Source organism: Hoplias malabaricus, chromosome 13 (assembly GCF_029633855.1).
Source record: "Hoplias malabaricus isolate fHopMal1 chromosome 13, fHopMal1.hap1, whole genome shotgun sequence".
NCBI lineage: Eukaryota > Metazoa > Chordata > Actinopteri > Characiformes > Erythrinidae > Hoplias > Hoplias malabaricus.
This window is the reverse complement of record NC_089812.1, coordinates 16,776,283-16,798,548: the sequence shown is the minus strand read 5'-3', so window position 1 is coordinate 16,798,548 and position 22,266 is coordinate 16,776,283. Positions and strand designations below refer to the sequence as shown.

The 22,266-nt window shown below is 38.0% G+C and overlaps 3 protein-coding genes across 5 annotated transcripts in view; 1 reads left to right on the top strand and 2 right to left on the bottom strand.

Moving 5' to 3' along the window:
- The first annotated feature begins 272 nt into the window (after positions 1-272).
- On the top strand, positions 273-12,164 carry dnaja3a (DnaJ heat shock protein family (Hsp40) member A3a). Of its 2 annotated transcripts, none has more exons than XM_066641680.1 (11): positions 273-348; positions 4,786-4,919; positions 5,008-5,091; positions 5,195-5,404; positions 6,915-7,067; positions 8,311-8,458; positions 8,851-8,915; positions 9,363-9,491; positions 9,602-9,717; positions 9,804-9,901; positions 11,293-12,164. In XM_066641680.1, the coding sequence occupies exons 1-11, from the start codon at positions 288-290 to the stop codon at positions 11,313-11,315; spliced, it is 1,221 nt and encodes a 406-aa protein (XP_066497777.1). In that variant the 5' UTR covers positions 273-287; the 3' UTR covers positions 11,316-12,164. The 2 variants fall into 2 exon arrangements, with proteins under 2 accessions (XP_066497777.1, XP_066497776.1); XM_066641679.1 differs by lacking the exon at positions 273-348 and adding an exon at positions 2,830-3,274.
- A 5-nt stretch (positions 12,165-12,169) lies between these two features.
- Positions 12,170-18,895, bottom strand: hmox2b (heme oxygenase 2b). Of its 2 annotated transcripts, XM_066641681.1 has the most exons (7): positions 18,570-18,895; positions 17,103-17,202; positions 16,420-16,549; positions 16,193-16,310; positions 15,396-15,887; positions 14,696-14,816; positions 12,170-14,583 (listed from the first exon to the last, which is right to left on the bottom strand). In XM_066641681.1, exons 3-7 carry the CDS (start codon positions 16,503-16,505, stop codon positions 14,456-14,458), a joined length of 945 nt encoding a protein of 314 aa, XP_066497778.1. In that variant the 5' UTR covers positions 16,506-16,549; positions 17,103-17,202; positions 18,570-18,895; the 3' UTR covers positions 12,170-14,455. The 2 variants fall into 2 exon arrangements, with proteins under 2 accessions (XP_066497778.1, XP_066497779.1); XM_066641682.1 differs by lacking the exon at positions 17,103-17,202.
- A 742-nt stretch (positions 18,896-19,637) lies between these two features.
- abca3b (ATP-binding cassette, sub-family A (ABC1), member 3b) overlaps positions 19,638-22,266 on the bottom strand; it is a 39,141-nt gene continuing 36,512 nt past the window's right edge. The window contains exon 31 of the mRNA XM_066641854.1: positions 19,638-22,250. Within this exon, the coding sequence (XP_066497951.1) occupies positions 22,119-22,250 (132 nt within the window). The 3' untranslated portion in view covers positions 19,638-22,118. The remainder of the gene's footprint in view (positions 22,251-22,266) is intronic.

Genomic DNA, 22,266 nt, shown 5'->3' with positions numbered 1-22,266 from the left:
GAGTCTGCAGCGGGGCGAAGCGCAGCCCAGACACTGTCCTCTTCTCACAGCGCTGCCAGGAGGAAACAAGACAGTAATATTACAATGGAGCCTCACGGGGGCGCTGCAGGTGGGGGCCAGTTTCTTTCCAGCGTTCTGGGGTTGTGGGTTCAAACCGCGTCTGTGATGTGTTTTCCCTGTTTCTGTGTGGGTTTCCTCCCACAGCCCAAACACACGTTGGTAAGCGTGAGTACGTGAGTGCAAGGTGCGTTTGTGATGCCATGTGATGGACTGGCGCTCTGTCCAGCATGTGTTCCTGCTTTGCACCCAGTGTTTGGACCCACCGCGAATCTGAAAAAGGAAGGAGTGGTAACAGAATACGCATAAATTAATGAATATTACCTAAATGGAAATTAATTAAAATACAGTACAATCATCAAATACTACCAGTAAATACAAACAGGACCGGGGGGACCTGTGTGTCTGTCTGTCTACATATTATAATAAATAATAACCCAAAGAGAAACACTTATATAACTTATATAACACTTATATCTAAATATTCTGATTATATTCTCGAAATTATACAGACATTTTTAGACAGATTTTTTTCTCAGAATTATTCCGAGATTTTTTTCTCAGAAACTTTCAGAGAATATTCTCAGAATTCTGACTTTATTGTCGGAATATTGTTGTTGTTTTTTTAACGCCTAAAACTATGTCATAATCCCCCAACTCTCCATGGCTGATGAAACAAAAAAAGTCATATTTCAGTGAAAAGCCATTTTGATTTATTGCTGAAATCTGTAACATGCTAAACATTGTTATGTATGTATGTTACATATGTATGTATACAAATAATTTCTAACACAGCCATCAAATTATTATTTTTGGAACAATGTTAACCATGCTAACGCTAATTAGTTAATGTAAAATTAACCATAAACTGATTTCCCAGGAAATTGATCTCCTTCCTGACAAATTTATTCATGGAAAAAACATCATACAGCAGTTGTGCTGACGTTATAAACTGTGGAAATCTTTACATAATTTGTCTTTCAATATGTAAATGATCTGAAATCACTGAAATGATCCAACCAAGTTATTAGCCTAAGTGAGGTTCCTCAAGGCATTATTCCATTTCCTGTTTAATGTTACACAAGCAGGAGAAATTTCTGGAATATTAAAGCCAGGACAGATAGAGTCCAGGTGCTCAGTGTATGAAACAAGGCTGTGACTGGACTTACTTCCATTATATACAGCACTGTTTATTAATCAGACTTTTGTATAGAAATGTCAGTATTTGTGACAGGTTCCCAATGATGCCGTTCCTTTATGGTGTATATATTACACCTGATTAATAGAATATAAAACCACAAACCACATCAGCATTAACAAAGAAAACAGATTATAATCACGCTTAAAATGGTCATGTTTTTGAATCTGTGTATCCATTGAATGACTTTTTGAAAATAATAAAATATTTAGTTTTTTATACGGAGATGTGTACCTTCCTTTTCTACAAAATTTTAACAAACTCTAATTTAACAAATTTAACAAACAGTTTTGGAATTATGTTGAGGACTGGTTAAACTTTGGATTAAGTTATATTCCATAGTTTCAGTGTATCCATACAGTGTATATTAAATTATATTTCTGTGATTGTTAACTTAATTATCATTATAAGTCATCTTTGTAAGTGTATGGGCATTCTTCCATCTTTTAGGAATGACTTAGTCAACTACATTAATTAATAATAAGCACCTAATTATTCTTGAATATTGTATTTTATTAGTCTCCTGTTAGTGGGTCAGTCACTTTATATTTATTTTTCTTTATTTATTGTGTTTGTTTATCGGTTTATTTCTTAGGGAGTGCATTGGTTGTTAGCTATATGTTAGGTGTCCCAAACATGTATTGTATTTTATACATGGTTACACCTGGTTTTAGACCACAATAATGGTGGAGGAAAACGTTTCCTAACTCGCTCCTCCAAAATACCCCAAAGTGGCTCAATAATATTTATATCTGGTGACTGTGCAGGCCTTGGGAGATGTTCAACTTCACTTTCATGTTTATCAAAGCAAACTTTCACCAGTCTTGCTGTGTGTATTGGTGCGTTGTCATCCTGATGCAGGGCACAACCTTCAGGATACAATGTTTGAACCATTGGATGCACATGGTCCTCCAGAATGGTTCGGTAGTCCTTGGCAGTGACGTGCCCATCTAGCACAAGTATTGGGCAAAGGGAATGCGATAATATGGCAGCCCAAACCATCACTGATCCACCCCCATGCTTCATTCTGGGCATGCAACAGTGTGGGTGGTACGCTTCTTTGGGGCTTCTCCACACTGTAACTCTCCCGGATGTGGGGAAAACAGTAAAGGTGGACGCATCAGAGAACAATACATGTTTCATATTGTCCACAGCCCAAGATTTGCGCTCCTTGCACCACTGAAACCGACATTTGGCATTGGCATGAGTGACCAAAGGTTTGGCTATAACAGCCGGCCGTGTACATTGACCCCGTGGAGCTCACGACGGACAGTTCTGGTGGAAACAGAAGAGTTGAGGTGCACATTTAATTGTGCCGTGATTTGGGCAGCCGTGGTTTTATGTTTTTTGGATACAATCCGGGTTAGCACCTGAACATCCCTTTCAGACAGCTTCCTCTCCACAGTTAATCCTAAAATTATATAAAAAATAAAATAAAATAATAAAAAATATATATATATATATATTATATATATTTATATATATATATATATATATTTATTTTTATCGATTTTTCGAGCCGTCTTGTATTGGGTTTCCGTGAGAAACGTCACAGGCTCGCAATGGCTCACGGGTAGATCCACACAATTCTAATGAGAACTTCAGAGAAGTGCGCAGAGTATGAGGTCATAGACAGCGCTCCTGAACAAACTGGTTGTGGAAAATTAACAGAACACAGTACAGCCTGCACACTTCAGCGTGCGAAGGCCCTAGTGGGAGTGTGAGAGGGTTCTTAGTGAGAGTGTACAAGTGTTAGAGTGTTAAGAGTGTGAGAGTGAGTATTGGGACCGAGTCCGAGCTGCGGCCTTTGAGGGAAGATGGCGTGCTCCGCGGCTCGCTGCTCGGTGCGCCGGCTCATGACGGCAGCATGCTCGGCCCCGAGGCGGACCCCGTGCCTCTCCTCGTTCTCTGGAGCGGGTGGAAGCTCCGCTGCTATGGTCCAGAGCCGAGGCCTGTGGTCGGGGTTCGTCCTGGTGCGGAAAGGGCCGCAGGGTGCGGTGACATTGAGGGGACTGACCGGTGAGCAGCTAGCGATACTCTGGAGACATGCTAACCGAACTCGGGCCGAATCACAGATCCCTCCCTGCTCCCTCCGCGGTGCATAATATAGCGCTATAAATAACAATGTCAGAGAGAGTTCTGTATTCAGGTAGGACTGTGGTATATACGTTGCTCTGCATACTTTATTATCCAACCTTCTTCTGTGGTCAGGACACCCATAGACTTGGTATGATTTTGGTGGTGAATCTAAGTGCTGCAGTGACACTGATGTGGTGGTGGTGGTGGTGTTAGTATGTGTTTTGCTGGTGCGAGTGGATCAGACACAGCAGTGCTGCTGGAGTTTGTAAAGCCCTCAGTGTCACTGCTGAACTAAGAACTGTCCACCAAACAAAATGTCCAGACAACAGTGTCCAATGGACATCGTCCTGTGTCCACTGATGAGGGACATTGTCCTGTGTCCACTAGACGATGGACCAACGATGCAGGTTTGTGTAACCGAGTGGACAGCGAGCAGACACAGTGTTTAAAAAGTCCAGCAGCACTGCTGTGTCTGATCCACTTGTACCAGCACAACATGCACTCACATCACCATGTAAGTGTCACTGCAGGTCTGAGATTGATCCACTGCCCAAATCATACCCCTCTCTGTGGGGGTCCTGACCATTGAAGAACAGGGAGAAATGGTTGCTTTAAAAAGTATGCAGAGTAACATACAGACCACAGTGTGTATGTGTGGAGTGATTGGAGTGGACAGTGGAGCTGAGAGAGGGGACAATGAGGGTAGAATCCTGGTCATTTTAGTTTTTTTGGTTGATCAGTGTTGATTCGGTTGTGAAAGATTGGAGGCTTCTCTCCCCAGTTATGTTATATTGTAATAACAAAATAACTTGCACACTTTACTACCTGTAAGCAGTAATAACTGCTCAGGTTTTTGTAAATTAAGGCCTTGAATGTGAATGTGTCAAAAAACAACATTAACGCCAGATTCTGCAGGTCCTAAACCACTGTTAATACAGACTACAACAAGACCCTGTCTGTGGTGCTCTGAATAGGAGAAAATATTCTGTATCTCAAACAGTGTAGTACATAGGGAATAGATGGCCATTTAAGATTTAGTGAAGAAGCTTTCCTTAATATGGATTAATCTTTCACTTCACTTTTCTTTTTACATTACCCTTCATGTTAAACTACATTTTTTCACTGTTGAGATGAGCAGCTGCTCAATATATAAAATATTTTCTTTTGAAAGTGATAACAGGCTTTTTAATTTTATATTCTTAATTAAATCTATCATTATTCAGTTATTCTGACACTTTTAAATAGTGCATAGTTTAACAACACAATGGAAAGGAAGTAAATACTATCAAAAAGGGCAACATAATGATAGCTCCATATGTGTGCTTTGTACTTATCTCTTAATAATAGTTTTTGTTTTTGTGTATATGGAAAGCGTCAAATGTTAATGTAATTGTACCCAATCCTCTTCCTCATCCTAAATATTTTTTGTGGTGTGTGTGTGTTCATGGAAGGGAGCTCTCCTTGTCTGATGTCGAGGCTGTGTTTTCACAGTAGTGCATCTGTCGATAATAAACAGGACTTCTACCAGATACTTGGAGTTCCACGCACAGCTTCCCAAAAAGAGATCAAGAAAGCTTATTACCAAGTAAGAAATTATATCACTGCTATAGCAGGGTTATAAGATTCAAATACATGTCTGATGAAACATAACCATTTTTCGGTTTGGATTGTAGATGGCAAAGAAGTATCATCCGGACACAAACAAAGATGACCCTCAGGCCAAGGAGAAGTTTGCACAATTGGCTGAAGCTTATGAGGTTTAACAGTGTTATCTTGTGAAAAGTTTTTTAGTGCACTGATGCAGTATGAAATTTGACCCAAACTCACATTTTCATCTTCGTTGTTCTTCTGTGATCGCAGGTGCTCAGTGATGAGGTGAAGAGGAAGCAGTACGATACGTATGGGTCAGCAGGGTTCGAGGCAGGCCGGGCCGGGGCTGGGGCGGGTCAGCATTACTGGAGCAGAGGGTCCACCATTGACCCAGAGGAGCTCTTCCGCAAGATCTTTGGGGAGTTTTCTGGTGCAGACAGATTTGGAGACTTCAGCAACATCTTTAATCAGTCCCAGGAGGTCAGTAATTTAGCTGATGTTAATGTGGTTAATGGTAAGAGACAGACTAATGTGGCTGGTGAATAGCAGTGCTCACAATCACAACATTCACAACAACAAAAGACTGATATGAGCCTAATTATACACAATTCAACTGAAACTGCTGCAGAACAGTAGCACACACCTGAGAGCATGACGCAAGAATAAAATTCAAAATTTGAAGTATATGTGAGCAATGTGTTAGAAGTTAAAATTAAAACAAACACATTTAAGACAATATTATATGTGATAGATATTGAACTTTCTGGCACAAAGTGGAGAGTCTGAACAGGTAAAGACTGTCTTTGGAAGGTACTTACAGTGAAACCTTGACTTACGAGTGAATCAACTTATGAATTCTCCGAAATATGAGCCATCACTCGGTCGTTTGATGCAAGCTGAGATCGGAGTTACGAGGGAGCGAGCTTAAGCCACCCGCCACTAGATAGCCAAGTTCACTTGATTATCTTGCCGTGCAAGCATCTCTGTCGTATCGCTGTTTTTGTAGCATTAATTTTGTAGTGAGTAAGTTATGTTAAGCGAAAGAGCATGAAAAAGCAAAAAAAAAAAAAATCCCCCAACCTCATCTGCCGCCAACCTCCTCCACATACGCCAGCATCTTTGCCTGATCTTCAAGTTAAATACACTTAAGAAATTGAATCTTTACATTCTCTTTTATTATATATTATTCTTTTTTATACATTATTTGTTATTTATAAATGAATTTTCTTTATTTAAAAACGTGGAAAAAAAAAGATTTGTGGTTTTTGGGGGTGCTGGAACGGATTAATATTTCAATTTATTTTAATGGAGAAATTTAATTTGATATATGAGCAAATTGAGTTATGAGCTCGGTCACAGAACAAATTAAACTCGTAAGTCAAAGTATTACTATATATCCATTTTCTTATAGTAAAATATTTAGATATTTTTGCCCCATCACAACTTTATTTTTTGTGTAGCAGGCATAAAATTAAAAAAGTTAATTTTTACACAATATATGAATTTAGTCATCTAAAATTTCAGAAACATTATATTTGTATTTATTTATATAAGTAAATGTTTGAAAGGAATTAACAAGTCACAGATTCTTGGTTTTAATGCATTTTACCGTCAGCTTACCACAGCTTTTCCAAAAATTGTATTTTGTTAATACAAGGAGCTTCAAGTAGTCTTTTTTTTTTTATTTTTATTTTTATTTTTTTATTCAAGACTGTTACACAGTAAACCTTGTATTTATATTTATATTTATGTATGTGCATATTTACACCAATCAGCCATAACAATAACACTGCCTCCTTCTCCTTTCTACACTCACTGTCCCCTCCTTGTCCTCTTTCTCAGCTCCACTGTCTCCCTTTTATATACACTGTGCATATATATAAAATGTATGTGTGAGTGAATGAGTCAGAGCGATGTCAAAGGATTAGTTCTAAAGAAATAGACACAGATCTGTCATTAACGGCTCTGTGTGTTCTGTCTTTTCCTCCAGTATGTGATGGAGCTGACGTTTACGCAGGCAGCCAAAGGTGTGAATAAAGAAATCACAGTCAACATCGATGCCTCCTGTCAGCGCTGTGACGGTAAAGGCCATGAGCCTGGCTCCAAGGTCCAGCACTGCCCCCAGTGTAACGGGACTGGAATGGTTAGTTGTGCATTTTTTGATTAACCCTTTCAACTCAAACCCCGCAATGAGCGGGGTAGAAACACACCTTATATAATCAGCTTTGTAAGTCTTGAATGTCTGAATGCTTTTGTGAGCTCCGTATACCGTTAGAAAGCGCAGATCCTACCGTTTCTAAAAACAGCGCTCTCATCGCGGTGCTGCGAAGCCTCTGGGAGTAATCCAGTGTGAAAAACCACCTAAAAATCAAGGCGCTCCTTCAAAATTTTTGTCTTATGTCCTTGTCATGAAAGATTCTAGTGATAGGCGCTAAAATCAGAAAAAAAACGCTGAAACGGGACAAGAAAGACGCTGTTTACTTTCAGTTTCGTTTTGACTCACATGTCAACCCACACTGTCTCTGGGCAGAAAACTATGAGTCATCAGCAAAAACATATTCCTATTATTGATTTATAGTTTTTCAAGGTTTTTTTTTAGGTTTCACATCAAATAACACTGCATTAGGTCAACAAATATAAACTAAAAAGCTTAAATAATTATTTATTGTGTGTTTTCTAAATAAACAAGTATTATTTCATCATTTTTTAAAAGGATTATAATAATAATAATAATTGTAAATATTATCAGCATCTGAGAAAACTGCCAAAGTACCAAAATGTTTTTTATTTGTTGGGATATTGTCCATATTTGCCCTGAACTAAATTCCTGAAAGTCTGGGCCTGCTGTGACTGTCAGAACTTTATCAGTCATACATCCCAGAGCTTAGAATATCAAGAAAAATATGTCCATCTGATGCTACAAATTTATTTTATCACAGTAATATGACATGTAATAAATTAGCATCAAAAATGCTTATGTTTTCAACTAAAATACACCTCACACTAACAATCTGTGTCAAGATATCCGATGTGGGAATATGATTTCAAGGCTGTACATTGAGAAATATGAAAAAAAAAAAAGCAGACGCTAGGTAAAATTTTTGGTCAAAACATGACAAATTTATAGAAAAATTGATTTATCGGTCAGCATGAAAACCTCAAGTGATTACATATTTGAGTAGCTAAGGTTCTTTAGAAAATAAAACAACATAGCCATATTCAATATGTCACATAATTACTGTTTAAATGCAACTGAAAGAGACACTGACAAAAAAACGGAATAGCAAAATAGCTATATATATATATAGGGTCCATGGGGTGTTCTCAACTCCACACCCTGAATAAACTTCACCCTGAGGCATGTGTGGTCTTTCATGCTCTTACAGGAGACGGTGAACACAGGGCCCTTCGTGATGCGCTCAACCTGTCGCCGCTGTGGAGGCCGCGGTTCAGTGGCCACCTCGCCGTGCACAGCGTGCCGGGGAACGGGTCAGACCAAGCAGAGGCGCAGTGTCATGGTGCCGGTACCTGCAGGTAAAACAGTCCTGCAGACACCAGGGCTTTAGGAAGTATTTATTTGAAGATGCTTTTAATTGTTGCTTAAAGCAAGTAAACTAATACGATCCATCTCCGTGATGTTGCCCTCTTGTGTCTCACAAACCATTTTAATGAAGTGTAGGGGTTAATAAATAATAAAAGGCTCCAAACATAACATGATATTAAATTAACGTTTAATTCTCATATCAGTAAATCTATGAGCCGTGTCTGCATCAATTCCATGAGTTTACCTGTGAAATATTACACTGAAAGAATGTAATTTAGAAAACGTTTATTAATATATATGGCTACTATAAAAAATGTAACTTATTTTCTAAGAAGTTAAAAAACTATAAATGTAAAATATGAAGTGTGGCTTGGTATTATAGGCATTGAGGACGGACAGACTGTGAGGATGGCAGTGGGAAATAAAGAAATATTTATCACATTTAGGGTAAGTCACAATCTAGTCCATAAATAATATTTGTGTTTAAATAGGCTGTGACCCAGTATCTTATGTAGCTATAGCAGTTGTAGGAGTAATTATTTTGGAGTTCTTGAGTAAATGATCAGTTTTGTCCAGTGAGGGGAAAACAATGAGAAAGATAAACTTTGCTTTCTACTGTAGGGAATTAAAGTGAAAATGTTTTTTTTTTTGTTTACTTTAAGATGCTTGCATGATTTTAGAATACTTTTCTCTCACTCTTTTTTCCTTTTAAACCTTTTTGATAATTTCATGTGAACAAGTCAAGTTTCTGTGCACAATATTGTAATATTGACATAAAAAATCAGGTGTTAACACCACTATGTAATTAGTTTTGAATTCCTGAGTGATTCAAATATGAGCAAATTGGTTTTATTGTCTTTCTTTATTGTTCTTTTTGCTTGTTTTGGTCCACAGGTCCAGAAGAGTCCAGTATTCAGGAGAGACGGGGCAGACATCCATTCTGATGTTTCTATCTCGGTGGCTCAGGCAATCCTGGGAGGGACTGTCAGAGCACAAGGGCTCTATGAGACTATCAATCTTTCTGTAAGTTACTTCGTCCCTCAGCAGTGATACTAAAGTTTTCTAGGAGAAAATGTTTTAAATAATTAATGTAAATTTGAAAAAAAAAATAGTGAATGTGAATGTATTTATAGATCCCTTCTGGCGCCCAAGCCGACCAGAGGATCAGGCTTTCAGGAAAAGGAATACCCCGAGTTAGTGGCTATGGCTATGGGGATCATTACATCCACATTAAGATCCGAGTCCCCAAGTAAGTCACTTTCTGTCATATCTGCCTCCCTGTTGTCATTGTCAACTCTGGAATTATTAATCTCTGATGAAATAATCCTATGTCAGGGTGATTACTGATAGACAGCGGGCCCTGGTTATGAGCTATGCAGAAGATGAAACCGATGTGGAAGGAACTGTCAATGGTGTCACCTCTACCACTGCAGGTAAGATTCAAGAGTCAGGTGTTGGTTTTTTGACAGTTTGGGATATAGTTTACTTCTGCTGAACCAAAACTGAGCCTGCATGTTTTAATTATATTTGGTGAAGGGGGAGTATTGATGAAACGTGTAAGGAAGGTCAGTAAATACCATTGGAAATGGAGAGAACATAAGGCTGTATTCAGACAAGAGAGAATAGTTGCCCAAACTGGACATTTTTACTTCAGCATTTCATGTTCAGTTTAATTTGGCCTTTTGATGGAAATCAGTCTGGCCATATCACACTCCTGAACTCTCACATACCCGTAAAAGAACAGTAGTCCACCCATAGCGCTCCTTTTAACCATCACCACCTCTGAGTTCACTCTGAACCATCACCACTCTGTTCACAGCAAAGTGTGTATAATGTCTTGTATTAATTGTGGAATTTGAACAAAAATGAACGTCACTCCTGATCCTCTGCTCGTACCTTAAGATCAGTCTATTCAGTCTCACCATCCCCTGGTTTAACGAACAGGGCAGTGCATCAAATGCAAGAATTCTTGATGTTCCTGTTAATATAAGTGTGGTAATACAATGCAGAAAAGTGGTTCAAACACTTCCTAAGTGTTCTCTGCTCTTCTGTGTTTTTTTGCGCAATACGTGACTCACATCCAGAGTTATGAGCTGATAATTGTTAAGAAATCTCAAAAAATCATCTGCCTCTCGCTGTGTATATACGTTTGTCTATAATCTGCCTCCCATTTGTAATTTGTGGATTTGTGTATCTGTCTGTTTTGTTTGAAGCTGACCAAAGAACACTCAGGAAATCACTAAGGACTCACACATCGCTTCATTCAGTCAACATCAGACTCAAATGTTAACACATGCTTAAGTTATTGCAGTGCTTTTCGAGAGCAGTGCCAAGCATAATGGAATTTTTATTTTAGACATGTATAAAAATTTATAAATTGTTATTCATACATTCTGTTACTTGGACCCAAGACAGTAGTAAACCTATTTCTGGCACTAAAATAATTATTTCACATGAGTAAATGTTTTCACAAGGGTTAGGGAAAATACCTAAAATCTGAGTTTAAATTTTCAGGTTAGGGCCAGATTCTCTTCAAACAGTGCTCTATGCCACATGGGTGTCATTTATAGACGGTGCTGAGAGGATTAAACAAGACTCAGTGGGTGGAACTGGGTGCTGTATTTGCACCCAAAGTCTGGAAATCACTAAAGTCTTCACTCGCCTGCAGCTTCCTCCAGTTCTATTTTTCAAATGTTGCACTAGTTGATTTACAACCAGTTATTGCTGTTGTTTTTGTATGTATTGTCATGCTCATAGTTATCATACTTTTTATGGTTATGCTGTTGTGGAAACCACTAATTCAGACCGGTTTTAATGTCCTCAGGTAAAAGATACACAGGAAACTGAGAGGCCAATATAGGGGGTGTAGAGGAACCAGGACTGCTGCAGCTGAATGAGAGACGCATATATGAGCACCCAGAGAGAAGCTGGAGTTGAACCTCATGATTCTTCCAAGTCACACAAGTCTGGGTACAGAGTTGTAAAGCCAGGAATGCTGAAGTTGTATATTAAAGGCCTCTGGTTGGATGCAGCTTTAGATGATGTGACTCGATTGATGTGCATTGTCTTCTAGTTTGGGGTAACTGTAGACAGATTTCAGCTGACCACTTGAAAAATTCCTGGATACCATAAAACACAAGGAAAATCTTCTTATACAAGACCTGGCCTAGTACAACATTTTTTTCTATTTGAAATATGATTTTGTCATTACTTTTGTTGCGTGTTAATGGAATATCTACGTATCCCGATTTCCTTAACCAACTGTGCTTAAAGAGGCCACTTATGGGGAATGTTTCATCTGTGTACCGTCTCTCTCACTGAGCGTGTGATCAGTGGGTTGTGCTCCGGTTGTGACGATGCTAGATTTGATGCAGATCATCCCCATCATCTTTAAACCTCAGATCATGGAGACAATAATGTGATAGAAAGATGTCTGTCCTGCTTTAGTAGCTCTGTACAGTAGCTGTCATTATTTAAAGCTGTGTGAGAGACATCAGATATGTAATAAAATTCCAAATGTGTGAATGTTGTATACTTTAAAACTGTTTAGAAAAAGATTCACATTATGGATCACACAGAAACTCAATTCATTAATTGGTTTATTTTAGGTTTATGACAGACTCAATAGCTGGAAGCTAAAATAAACGTTGATCAAACAATATTTTATTATTAATACTAGGACTTAATGATCCTTATTGTAACAATACCACTTTATCAGCTATTAAACCGTTCCACTACATGGTAGTGCTCTCTTTAAAAGGTGCAATACAGAGGAATTAACCCCACAGTAACTAGTCTATTGCTTTAAACCCTGTTGTGGGTAACATGCTTTGTTAAAATAACATTATTTGGCTGTTTTTAACTTTTACTGTCTGATCAGTCAGATGCTTTTACAGGCATTTGTAACAGATTTTCCTTAGTTTTAGTTTTCTATAAGCCACTTGGCTTAGCTTTTTAAAACAGGATCCTTGGTGTTGTTAACTAGGGTTGTTTTTTCTTTTATGAATGACCATTTCTCCATAATAGCTGGTAACTAAGCCCAAAGAGACAAGCATTCATCAAAAGGTCAAAATCCTTTAAATTTCCTTGTAATAGATAGACTTCACCTGGCTACTGGAACTTGTTTTATGCACCTTTAAAAGTGATGGATGTGACTTTCTACCCCTACAGCACCAACATCTCAGCCCAAAACATGCTTCGTATTCCCTTCCCTTCAGCTACATCTCCCCCTTCGGCTATGTCCCCTCCTTTAGGCTGTACCTGGTAAAGACAGATGAGCTTAACTGAGCAGGTATAATTCTTTTTCAGGGACATTTTTTGTTGCAAAACATGTGTGTCCTTTTTGGTGGAGGAATATTTGGAGGTTCAGTTTCATCTGAAAGCATGTCACTGTCCCACCTCTGAAAACAACAGAGAACAACACAAATACAGGGACTTCATTCTCTGCTCTAGATGCCTTTACTCCACTAGTTGTTTGCTGCTCTATTAATGTTTGAAACACTAGATATAGCACCTTTAAAAAAAAAAACAGTAGCCACCTTCTGCTACATCCTCATTCTCCTAGAAGGACAATGTGCTCTAGGACTAACCGAAAATTGAAAGTGACGAATCTGAAACTGGCACAGGCTTTGGTTTCAAAGTGTCACACCTGTCATTCATTTATAAAAACAAAAAATAAGAAAAGAAAGCCCAAAACAGACAAACAAAAACACAGCCCAAGACAGAAAATTCCATAATAATACCAATAACCGTTATATAGTATTAGATATTCCTGAAAAATCAGGGTAAAACAGATGCAGTTTGTTATTTTATTAACTTTTTAAAATTACACTCGAGATGCTTTCCTATTGTACTTAAACAGTATAAAAAAAATTTATTTTAACTGATAATTCGTACTGAATGACCATTTATAAAAGATAACAGGTTAGATTTATTATGAAATACTGTCAGAATTTCAGAGCTGTGCTTCATGTTATTTTTCCTGCAATAGCTTTCGTCTAGAGATCTGACTGAATGTCAGGTGGGATGTGAATCAGAATTCTCAGTCAGTGAGGGTCTGCTCTGTTAAAAGTATTCATAAAAGGTTATTTTAACTTAAACTGATTGGAACATAACTGGAGAGAAATGCCTGAGCTAGCATGCTGTCAAAAATCCCTTCAGTGGAATCAGAAAAGGAAAATTATCTTCCCTCAGTTGACTATTCTATTAACACATGTTGTTTAACCTCACACAGTACACTCCATTTAGAAGTGACACCTCAGTCTGCTGTAATGAGTATTATTGTGCTCTGTTGTAAATAAAGCTGAGAATAATTAAAATATACGGGAATGCATTTAGCGTTGAACCTGGTGTAATTAATTCTGAATGTGTTGACTTAAATTTGGTCACTAAAATAAAGATATTTCAAGTAAGTTGAACTGTACTACATCCACACCCACTTCCAAGTAGATTTCATACTTTAAACTGTAATGACAGGAAATACAAAATGTTTTACAGCAATTATCTGCCCTGCAGATGTACACTTTTCTGCATCTTGCATTTCAGCTTTCATATTAAAGAAAGTTTGAGAGATAATTAAAAAGAAAACATCTTACAGTGGTTCTGGTCATTCAACTAGCAAAATAACGATGGTGATAAAAAAATAAACACCAACTAAAATTCATTACTCTTTATGTGGGCCTGATGTCACTAGACCATCCATTTTTTCCTAATAATTCAACTCGATATTAAACAATCAACAACATATTATCTCTATATCAAATTTAAAAATACATGCTACCCAGACCCTCCATATGAAGGCGATGAGTAAAAGCACAACTCTGGAAACCACTGCGCACACAACTGAAAGCCAGATGAGACGCAGAATTTTCATTTTTATATCAGTTCTTCTCCAGTGCAAACTAAGTTTTTCAAAAGGATTAAAGCTGCTCCTATACAAGCATAAACCGTTAACTCCACAGGATTGGTCTTCCACTGGCATATGAGGATCAGAAGAGGTACCAGGCAGCCAGTCCAGCAAGTACAGCAATCCACGCAGCAAGGAGAACTTGGCCCATGGGGTTTCTGAGGACAGCTGCAGCCATTTGACAAACACACGCTGATCCTCCTTTAGCAGCTACAGCAGAACAGAGAGTGGAAAACAAACACATGAAGATCATGACAGCACCAAAAGAGTCATTCCATTAGCTTCAACAACAAAGATATTAGTAAATGTTTTTCGTAAATACCAGTCTTAGCAGCATAGTAAGGGCATTTGCTGATGTCTCCTTGCATTTCCCCATGGATGGGACCTGCATCCATAACGTCCTCAGGAATGGATTTTCCTATCTCCTCCAGCTCGTTAAAAACCTGTAATAAACACAGAATTTAGAAAAAGAAATCAATCAGTGGCCAGTGTGACTTTTATGTAGGACTGATTTTACAAAAGAAAATAACCCCTACAATTTATTAGCTGACTATATTTAATTATTCCTTCATTCAATCCATCATTGTCTATAACCGCTTATCCAGTTCAGGGTCGCGGTGGGTCCGGAGCCTACCCGGAATAACTGAGCAATCCTGGAGGGGTGCCAGTCCTTCACAGAACGACAAATACACACATATTCACTCACACCTATGGACCCTTTTGAGTCGCCAATCCACCTACCAATGTGTGTTTTTGGACTGTGGGAGGAAACCCATGCGGACACAGGGTGAACACACCAAACTCCTCACAGACAGTCACCCTGAACGGGACTTGAACCCACAACTTCCAGGTCCCTGAAGCTGTGTGACAGCGACACTACCTGCGCCACCCTGTTTAATATTCTATTACTTTATTTTGAATTTGACTGGTCCAATCGGTCCAAATTTTTTTTCTTTCAAAAAATGTGTATAATGTTAATAAACTCATATTCCTTTTTTCTAATTTTTAATCTCCAAGACAACCTCTATGTTAAACTGGAAAGCCGAGATCGCCTCCTGGACAATCCTCTCCTTCGTATCGTTGTCCAGCTCCAGTTCGTTCATGCGGCTCCGGTACAGCTGTTTGAAGGCCTTGGCACTGTGGATGTTTTCAAACTGATAGAACATGAGCCCTTCCCCTGTAAGCGGTAGCTTTAGGGCACGCTGGGCGACCTTCTTCAAAACCTGCCCTCCTGAGAGGTCACCCATGTACCGAGTGTAGGCGTGAGCTACCAGCAAAACAGGGTCATTGAGGCCGATGTCGTGAATGCGATCCACATAGCGCTGCGTGGCTGGGGAATGGCTGATCTGACTCTGCCAGTCGTCCCCGTAGAAATACTTTACATCCTGAGCCAGGGCTTCATGGCGATGCAGCTCGTTGGGAAAATAGAGCGGGGCAAAGTTGGGGTGGTCCTTGTTCCTCTCAATCTCCTCTTCCAGGGCTGAGTAAGTGTAGTACAGCGCCAGTGCACCACGCTGAGGACAGACCAAGACGTCATTTTAGATAGGAAATTAAATAAAGTGCAAATTTTTTGCACAACAACCCATACATGATTTATTATGCTTCTTTATCTTAAAACCTAATAACAAACGGCAATAATGGACCGAGGTACAATCGCAACAATACACTCAAGATTGTTGCTATAAGGTGACAAACTGGCGCTGGTGACTGATCTTCACGTCTTTTGCCTACGGCTACAGCACACCAGTGCCAATATCTCACACTATAGCACTCACTCTTATGTATTATTGCTTAAATATATCTTCCATGTAAAACCAACCTTAAAAAGCTCTTTGCGTATACGTCCCCGAAGGAAATCTTTGACAAACTGTGTGTTCTCTGCCTTCGCATGAACTTCTTTGGTCCCAGCAGCTAACATCTCTGAGAGGTCTTCAGGTCTGATAGACAAAGCTTTGGTGAGATGACATAACTGAGAGCTATAACTCAAGAAAAAATTAAAGTAGGTAAGGCTTTAGTTTTGCAAGAAACAAAATAAAAACACAGTACTGGGCAGTTTCATTTCCCTTGTCCTCGTGTGAAACACCTCCTGCAGTGACACCATTCGCAGAGTTTTCCATCTTTACTGCTGACATTTCTGTGCCTTCTTGTTCCACTTTCACTGACAGTGAAATGAAATCTACAAACGTTATAAAAATCACCATCAGCATGTGTCAGAAAAACATTTTAAAAAAACAATGATCGCTGCTTTATCAGAGTCAGTATTATGAATTATTTTATTAGAATATTATCCAGTTATTATCCAATTCTGTCTGATTTATACTTGGCTTAACTGGGTTAAACATGTTGGCACAAGTAAACTAATTCTCAATTTCCAAAGTTTCTCATTACTCTTCAGTCCTATAAACATGCTGCCATCGTTCAATATCACACAACTTTGCTCCTCCCACAAAGAAAGGAACATGCAAAATTAATTAAAAAATTGATTATAAATTCCTTCTGTTGACACAATGACTTTCACGTCATTTATAATCCCTTAAGTATGACAGCAACTTCATAGATTTCTGCAAGGTTAAATTAATATGAATAACATGAATGTTTTTTTTTGTGAAATAGTTCATCAAAACATTCTGGATGACTTTGAGTACTATGAAGTTACACCGAGATTTTGATCAGTTTGTTTCAATCTAAATCCCATGTGAAGTGATAAAACTGAATGTGCAAACTGTTACCTTTTACTTGAGATCTGGATCAGGTTTAATTCCAGGAGAAAAAGCTTAGAACAGGGCAGTGGGATTGATAGAAACAATTCAGTGTCTGCAGATTGTTTTCCTTGAAAACAGAAATGAAACAGCGCAGAGTTGCAGAGACAGACAGAGGGAGAGAAAGAGATGGGGCTGAATTATTTGAGGTAAATAAAGGAAAGACCCGGCACCGTGTGTCCAATCATAACAAAACTACACAGCGGAACTCTCCACCTAAGACGACAGAGGCCTGTAAAAGGGTTTTAACAAATATGTTTGAGCTCAAACAAAACGAAAACAATGGACATATTATGTCCAGAGAAATGAACTGAGAAGAGCAGGACAAAACAACACTTTCTAGTGTTCCCAACCAGTAGTGAACTCAAAGACACCACGATGCAAACCATTAACGTGTTTTCAACTGTATTTGAATAGTGCTTACACTAGGGCATACAAATGGCATCCCTCCAAATCATTTAAAAAAAGACTAAGGTGACTAAAATGTTAATAAATGGTTTAACCCTGTTTGTTATTTATTACTGTAATAGTTATCATGTTTGTAATTACTTTTTAAAGGGTTTTACAATCTGTTATATTGTTAAACCTCAAATCAAACTGCACACTAACCTTACACTCTCTGATCCTGTCAACATTAACTGTCAGCTTCATTATTTCCTACCCTTCTCCGAAAGTCACATAGTGCAGTTTCTGCAGTGCTGAGCCCCGAGTAACAGCGACAGAGGCTCTATTCTCACTATTGTAGCTCAGTGGAGCATTACAGTGGATTTGAAGCTGCAATTTTAAGATTAAATTACTGTAAACACACTTAAAAATGACGGTTCTACGAGGGTTCTTTATTAAAGGAATTTATACAGAACCCTGAACACTTGGAAAACCCTTTGCATGATTAAAGTGTTACTTGCATCATGAAGGGTTTCTTCAGAATGATGAAGAATGTGCTATAGATGGTTCAACACAGCACCTTTTAGAAAAGGGTTCTTCTGTTCTAAAAAAAAAAAATCTTGACATCGTAACCATTGAGGAACTTTTCTAATCTCAAAAGCCCCTTCATGACGCGAAGAACCGTGCAAATGTTTGTCAAGTGTTTATGGTTCGGTGTATGACCATTTCCTTTAATAAGGAACCCTTGTAGACATTTAGAAGTGTTTTGCTTTAACAGGTTAGACAGCTTAATACTGAACTGTAGCTACTACACGTTTAAAAACCAGAAATATAACTACGGTTAATTAACATTATCTACCAGTTAACAATAAAGTCTCTGAATAAGCTTAATCGCAGATAATTCGCAGGAGCAGCGTTAGCGTGATAAAGCTAACGGCTCCGTGTTCAGATCAGACCAAAAGTCCCGACTCCGTCAGCGGAATAAACACATCCGATAACCCCCTGAACGGTGGTCTAAGGTTGGGTCCAGTTTATGGAATAAAATCCTTTTACCTTTACTTTTTTGTGTGTCCGGTGTAAATCAGGACCGCGGGCCGGTCTTCAGTCAGGAGGCCGTGTCTCTGCTAAGCGGGTGGCTGCTTTAACACCAATGTCTAGTGGAGACGGGTTCGGTTCTGTGTCCCGTTATAACTGTGTCCGCCTTTCAGAACCTAGCTCGGAATTACGGTACTAGACACCTGCAGAACCCGAGTCCGCAGCTTCAGGACCACAGTCTCACCGTGTTGCCAGGAGCCTCTACTGCCCCTAGCAACATGGATGACCAAGAGTACGCTACAGATACTTTTTTAAAGGGTTATCTACATTATTTTTTACTTACGTACGTAAATACTAATCGTTCTGATATCTTATTGCAATATCTAACTACATTTTTTTAATTTTTAAATGTTATTCCAAACATGGATCTAAATATTTATATTTTTAACGCTTATCCCACTCTACTAGTAGTTTATAAATATACCTACAGTTTTGAAGGTTTGTCCCAAACTATATTAGTACTTTATTTAAATACTAACATCTCTCTCTCTCTCTCTGTCTCTCTCTCTCTCAATTCCAGGGCCCTTTTTTCACGACACTGCCCCCTAGTGCAGTGGGTATAAGGATGGCTTTGGGCTTTCCCAATGTGGGGCGCACCCTTAAACTTACCAACATAGATATGATATTTACCTATACTAATTTAGTTAATCATCAGATGATCATCTAAATAATACCGTATATGGATATAGTGAAACTAATGAATATAATTTAATCTAAGGATTAATCAGTCTTCTACATTTTTTCAAAAGTGTTTGGAAAGTTACAAAAAAATCAGAAATGTCCTAGAGATACTAGCTACGAATGTCCATAATGAAACAAACTTTTGTGCAGGAAGTCATTCACTGATTCACAGATGGAGAAATATTAACCCTGTTTAGGTCAGAGATAACACTGTATTTTAAAAACTATGAGGTGTGTGTGTTGTGTTACAGAACTTCAGTGTTGTGTTAGTAGAAGTGCAAGCAGAGGTGATGCATGGCTGATGGGTTTTAGTTGTGGGATCCTTCGACAGAACAGAACAGAAAGCGCTACCCCCTGAAACAGCACTATTCCAGTCCGTGCTCATACAGGATGGATTTATTTAAAAAAAAAAAAAAGACACAATCCATGGTTAATGGTTAATTCAGAGTTACAGTACATAGGATTATACTTCCCCTCACACACTGTTTACAGTTTCACCTTTACGTTCAACATTGATCCTATCTGCATATCAGTTTTTATAATCAGCTCAAATATGGAAATTAGTACAAACATATAACGGACCAAAATAAATCAATCAAAAAAAAAAAATGTAAAAAATCAATAATATAAAAAAAAAGACAAACATAAAGCTCCCAGTACAAAATTTAACCCAGAAGTCTCATCCATACATACTTTGAAGAAGCCAGCAAACAAGACCCAAGGCATGGTGTGCAACATTTGGCATGACATCACAAACCCAGTCCAGATTTTCCAGTGTGTTACAGTCAGAATGAAGTTAAGTGAAACACAGCGCAAATCACAGCCTGTATCAGAGTCAGTATATTTAAACCAATGTCAGTATCACAGAACGTTTGTGAGTCTATTATCATATAATGAACAGGCGCCAAGTCTACCAGTCAAAAATTTGGACACATTATTTAAAGGCATGTATGCCTCATTTTTGTCTTACTAATTTATTTGTTTAAAAATAAAAGAGAAGGCAATCACTATGAAATAATGCATTTGGAATTATAAACTGACTGAAATTAAAGAACTGTAACAATCTGCAGTAATAGACCATTAAAATAACAATTATTAAATAAAAAGTTTCATGATAATTACGAATACAAACATTAATAAATGTTTACATCTGAATAATTATCCATTTAATTTGTAAGGGTAAAATAGGTAAAACCATACAAGATTTTACATATATTTGAATGTTATTATAAACATATAAAATAAATTAATTAATTAAAATTACATTTTAAATGATTAAAAGGTCAACAATGAATTAATAATTAGGTTTCTAAAACTCAAAATCAATATCAATGTCAGTTAATCAAATTTATTAATTAAGAGTGAGATCATGACTAAGCTGTTGTTTGGGCCTGGTATAATAAAATTATCTTGTGTTTTGCCAGTTTGCTAGGTTATATTTTAAATTTCATGTTTATTTACTTTTACCATTCTTTACTTCATGTGTTGTAAGCTGAAGCACTTTTCTTACAGGACTCCAGAACTTCTAGATTTTGCAGAACTATGGTTGGCTGCAACCATAAAATGTCTTTTTATTGGGCATTAATAGAAAAAAAAACATTTACATTTATACAGAGGCACAGCTCATTCTTATTGGAGTAAGATCTATCAGATATTGAAGCATTTCTTGTGGAGGTCAGGTTTAAAGAAAGATGAAAAACATATATTCAACGAGGCGAATCTAAACTTTTGACTGGTAGTGTACGCAAAATAAATCAGTCAGAAGGTAAGAGAACACAGATTCAAAATAAAGTAACTGTAAATGTGAATAGATGGAAATGTGTACACCATTTGGGCAGCAGTTTCAAAAAAAGGCATCACAGTGTTAAGACTTTTAAAGAAGTAAAAATAAAGAAAATGTTGGTCTGCTGCCTGACGTCAAATTTATTTGCTAAAATACTTTGACACTTTAAACATCTGAAAAAAGGCAAATGTAACATTTATTACCCTAGCAGTATTGTACTCCAAAAATTGGTTTGGAGAGATTAAAAAAAATAGTTTATTTGGAGAGAAGATAAAAGTGCCTGTGGAATAAATATTGTCTGTGCTGTGAAAAAAATTAATTTCCACATGAAAATTCTTTAGACATCCATAGCTAATAATTCCACTTATTCCCTTTATTCAGAAAAAAAACTGCTGTACTGCCAAAATATAATAATAATTCTGTCACATTATATTGACGTCAGAGCAGCTATTTTTTTTTTCAGACTCGATTTTTAGTGATTTTAAGTGTTTCTTTCTTTTTCTTTTTTATCTACATGAGTGTTTCTGGACATTCTTGACGTTGTTTAGTGACTGTTCTCAATTACACTCTTCCCACATTTGCACATTTAAGACAAGGCAAAAGACAAGATGAGAAAAAAATATAATTTAAGCTGCTTCATACAAGTTCACACTCCAAAGCGGCTTGATCCACATTCTGTAGCTGACTTTCTGGCCGTAAACAATAATGTGTCAGTATTGTTTTAAAACCCACACCCAAAAGACACTGTGTGACACATCCAGGACGGACTGTTGTACTTGGTGGTGGGTGGTGAGTGTTTCCACCCAAACACGCTGTTTGCAATGACAAACACACAACGTTACACAAACACTGCACATGCTTACTTCAGACCTCCACTGTGTGTGTGTGTGTGTGTGTGTGTATGTGTGTGCGCATGTGTAGTAGGGAGAGGAGGTGACTGAGACCTGAGCAAGTGGTGGTCAGTTCCTCAGCCCAGGATGGACCTCATTAAGCTCCAGATGAGATAGTCATGAGGTGTTTGTGTCTCCTCTCTGACCTGTGTCTCATTTTCTCCGGCTTTCTGAGCAGTGCTGAAACTGAGCAAAGCTCAAGAAAACCTGCTCCAGTGAGATCTGACTCACACAATAGTCCTCAATGTTGTACTTCTCTTTAGCTGCCTCCAGGGTCCCAAAAACCTTGCGGAGCAAAAAC

Excerpts from the sequence above, each read along its gene's own strand:
- hmox2b (XM_066641681.1), bottom strand. The coding sequence starts at position 16,505 with ATGTCAGCAGTAAAGATGGAAAACTCTGCGAATGGTGTCACTGCAGGA. Across the intron at positions 16,311-16,419 it reads AAGGGAAATGAAACTGCCCA|ACCTGAAGACCTCTCAGAGA; the intron begins GTACTGTGTTTT and ends TTTGTCTATCAG. Across the intron at positions 15,888-16,192 it reads TACGCAAAGAGCTTTTTAAG|CGTGGTGCACTGGCGCTGTA; the intron begins GTTGGTTTTACA and ends GTCTGTCCTCAG.
- dnaja3a (XM_066641679.1), top strand. The coding sequence starts at position 3,073 with ATGGCGTGCTCCGCGGCTCGCTGCTCGGTGCGCCGGCTCATGACGGCA. Across the intron at positions 5,092-5,194 it reads AATTGGCTGAAGCTTATGAG|GTGCTCAGTGATGAGGTGAA; the intron begins GTTTAACAGTGT and ends CTGTGATCGCAG. Across the intron at positions 5,405-6,914 it reads TCTTTAATCAGTCCCAGGAG|TATGTGATGGAGCTGACGTT; the intron begins GTCAGTAATTTA and ends CTTTTCCTCCAG.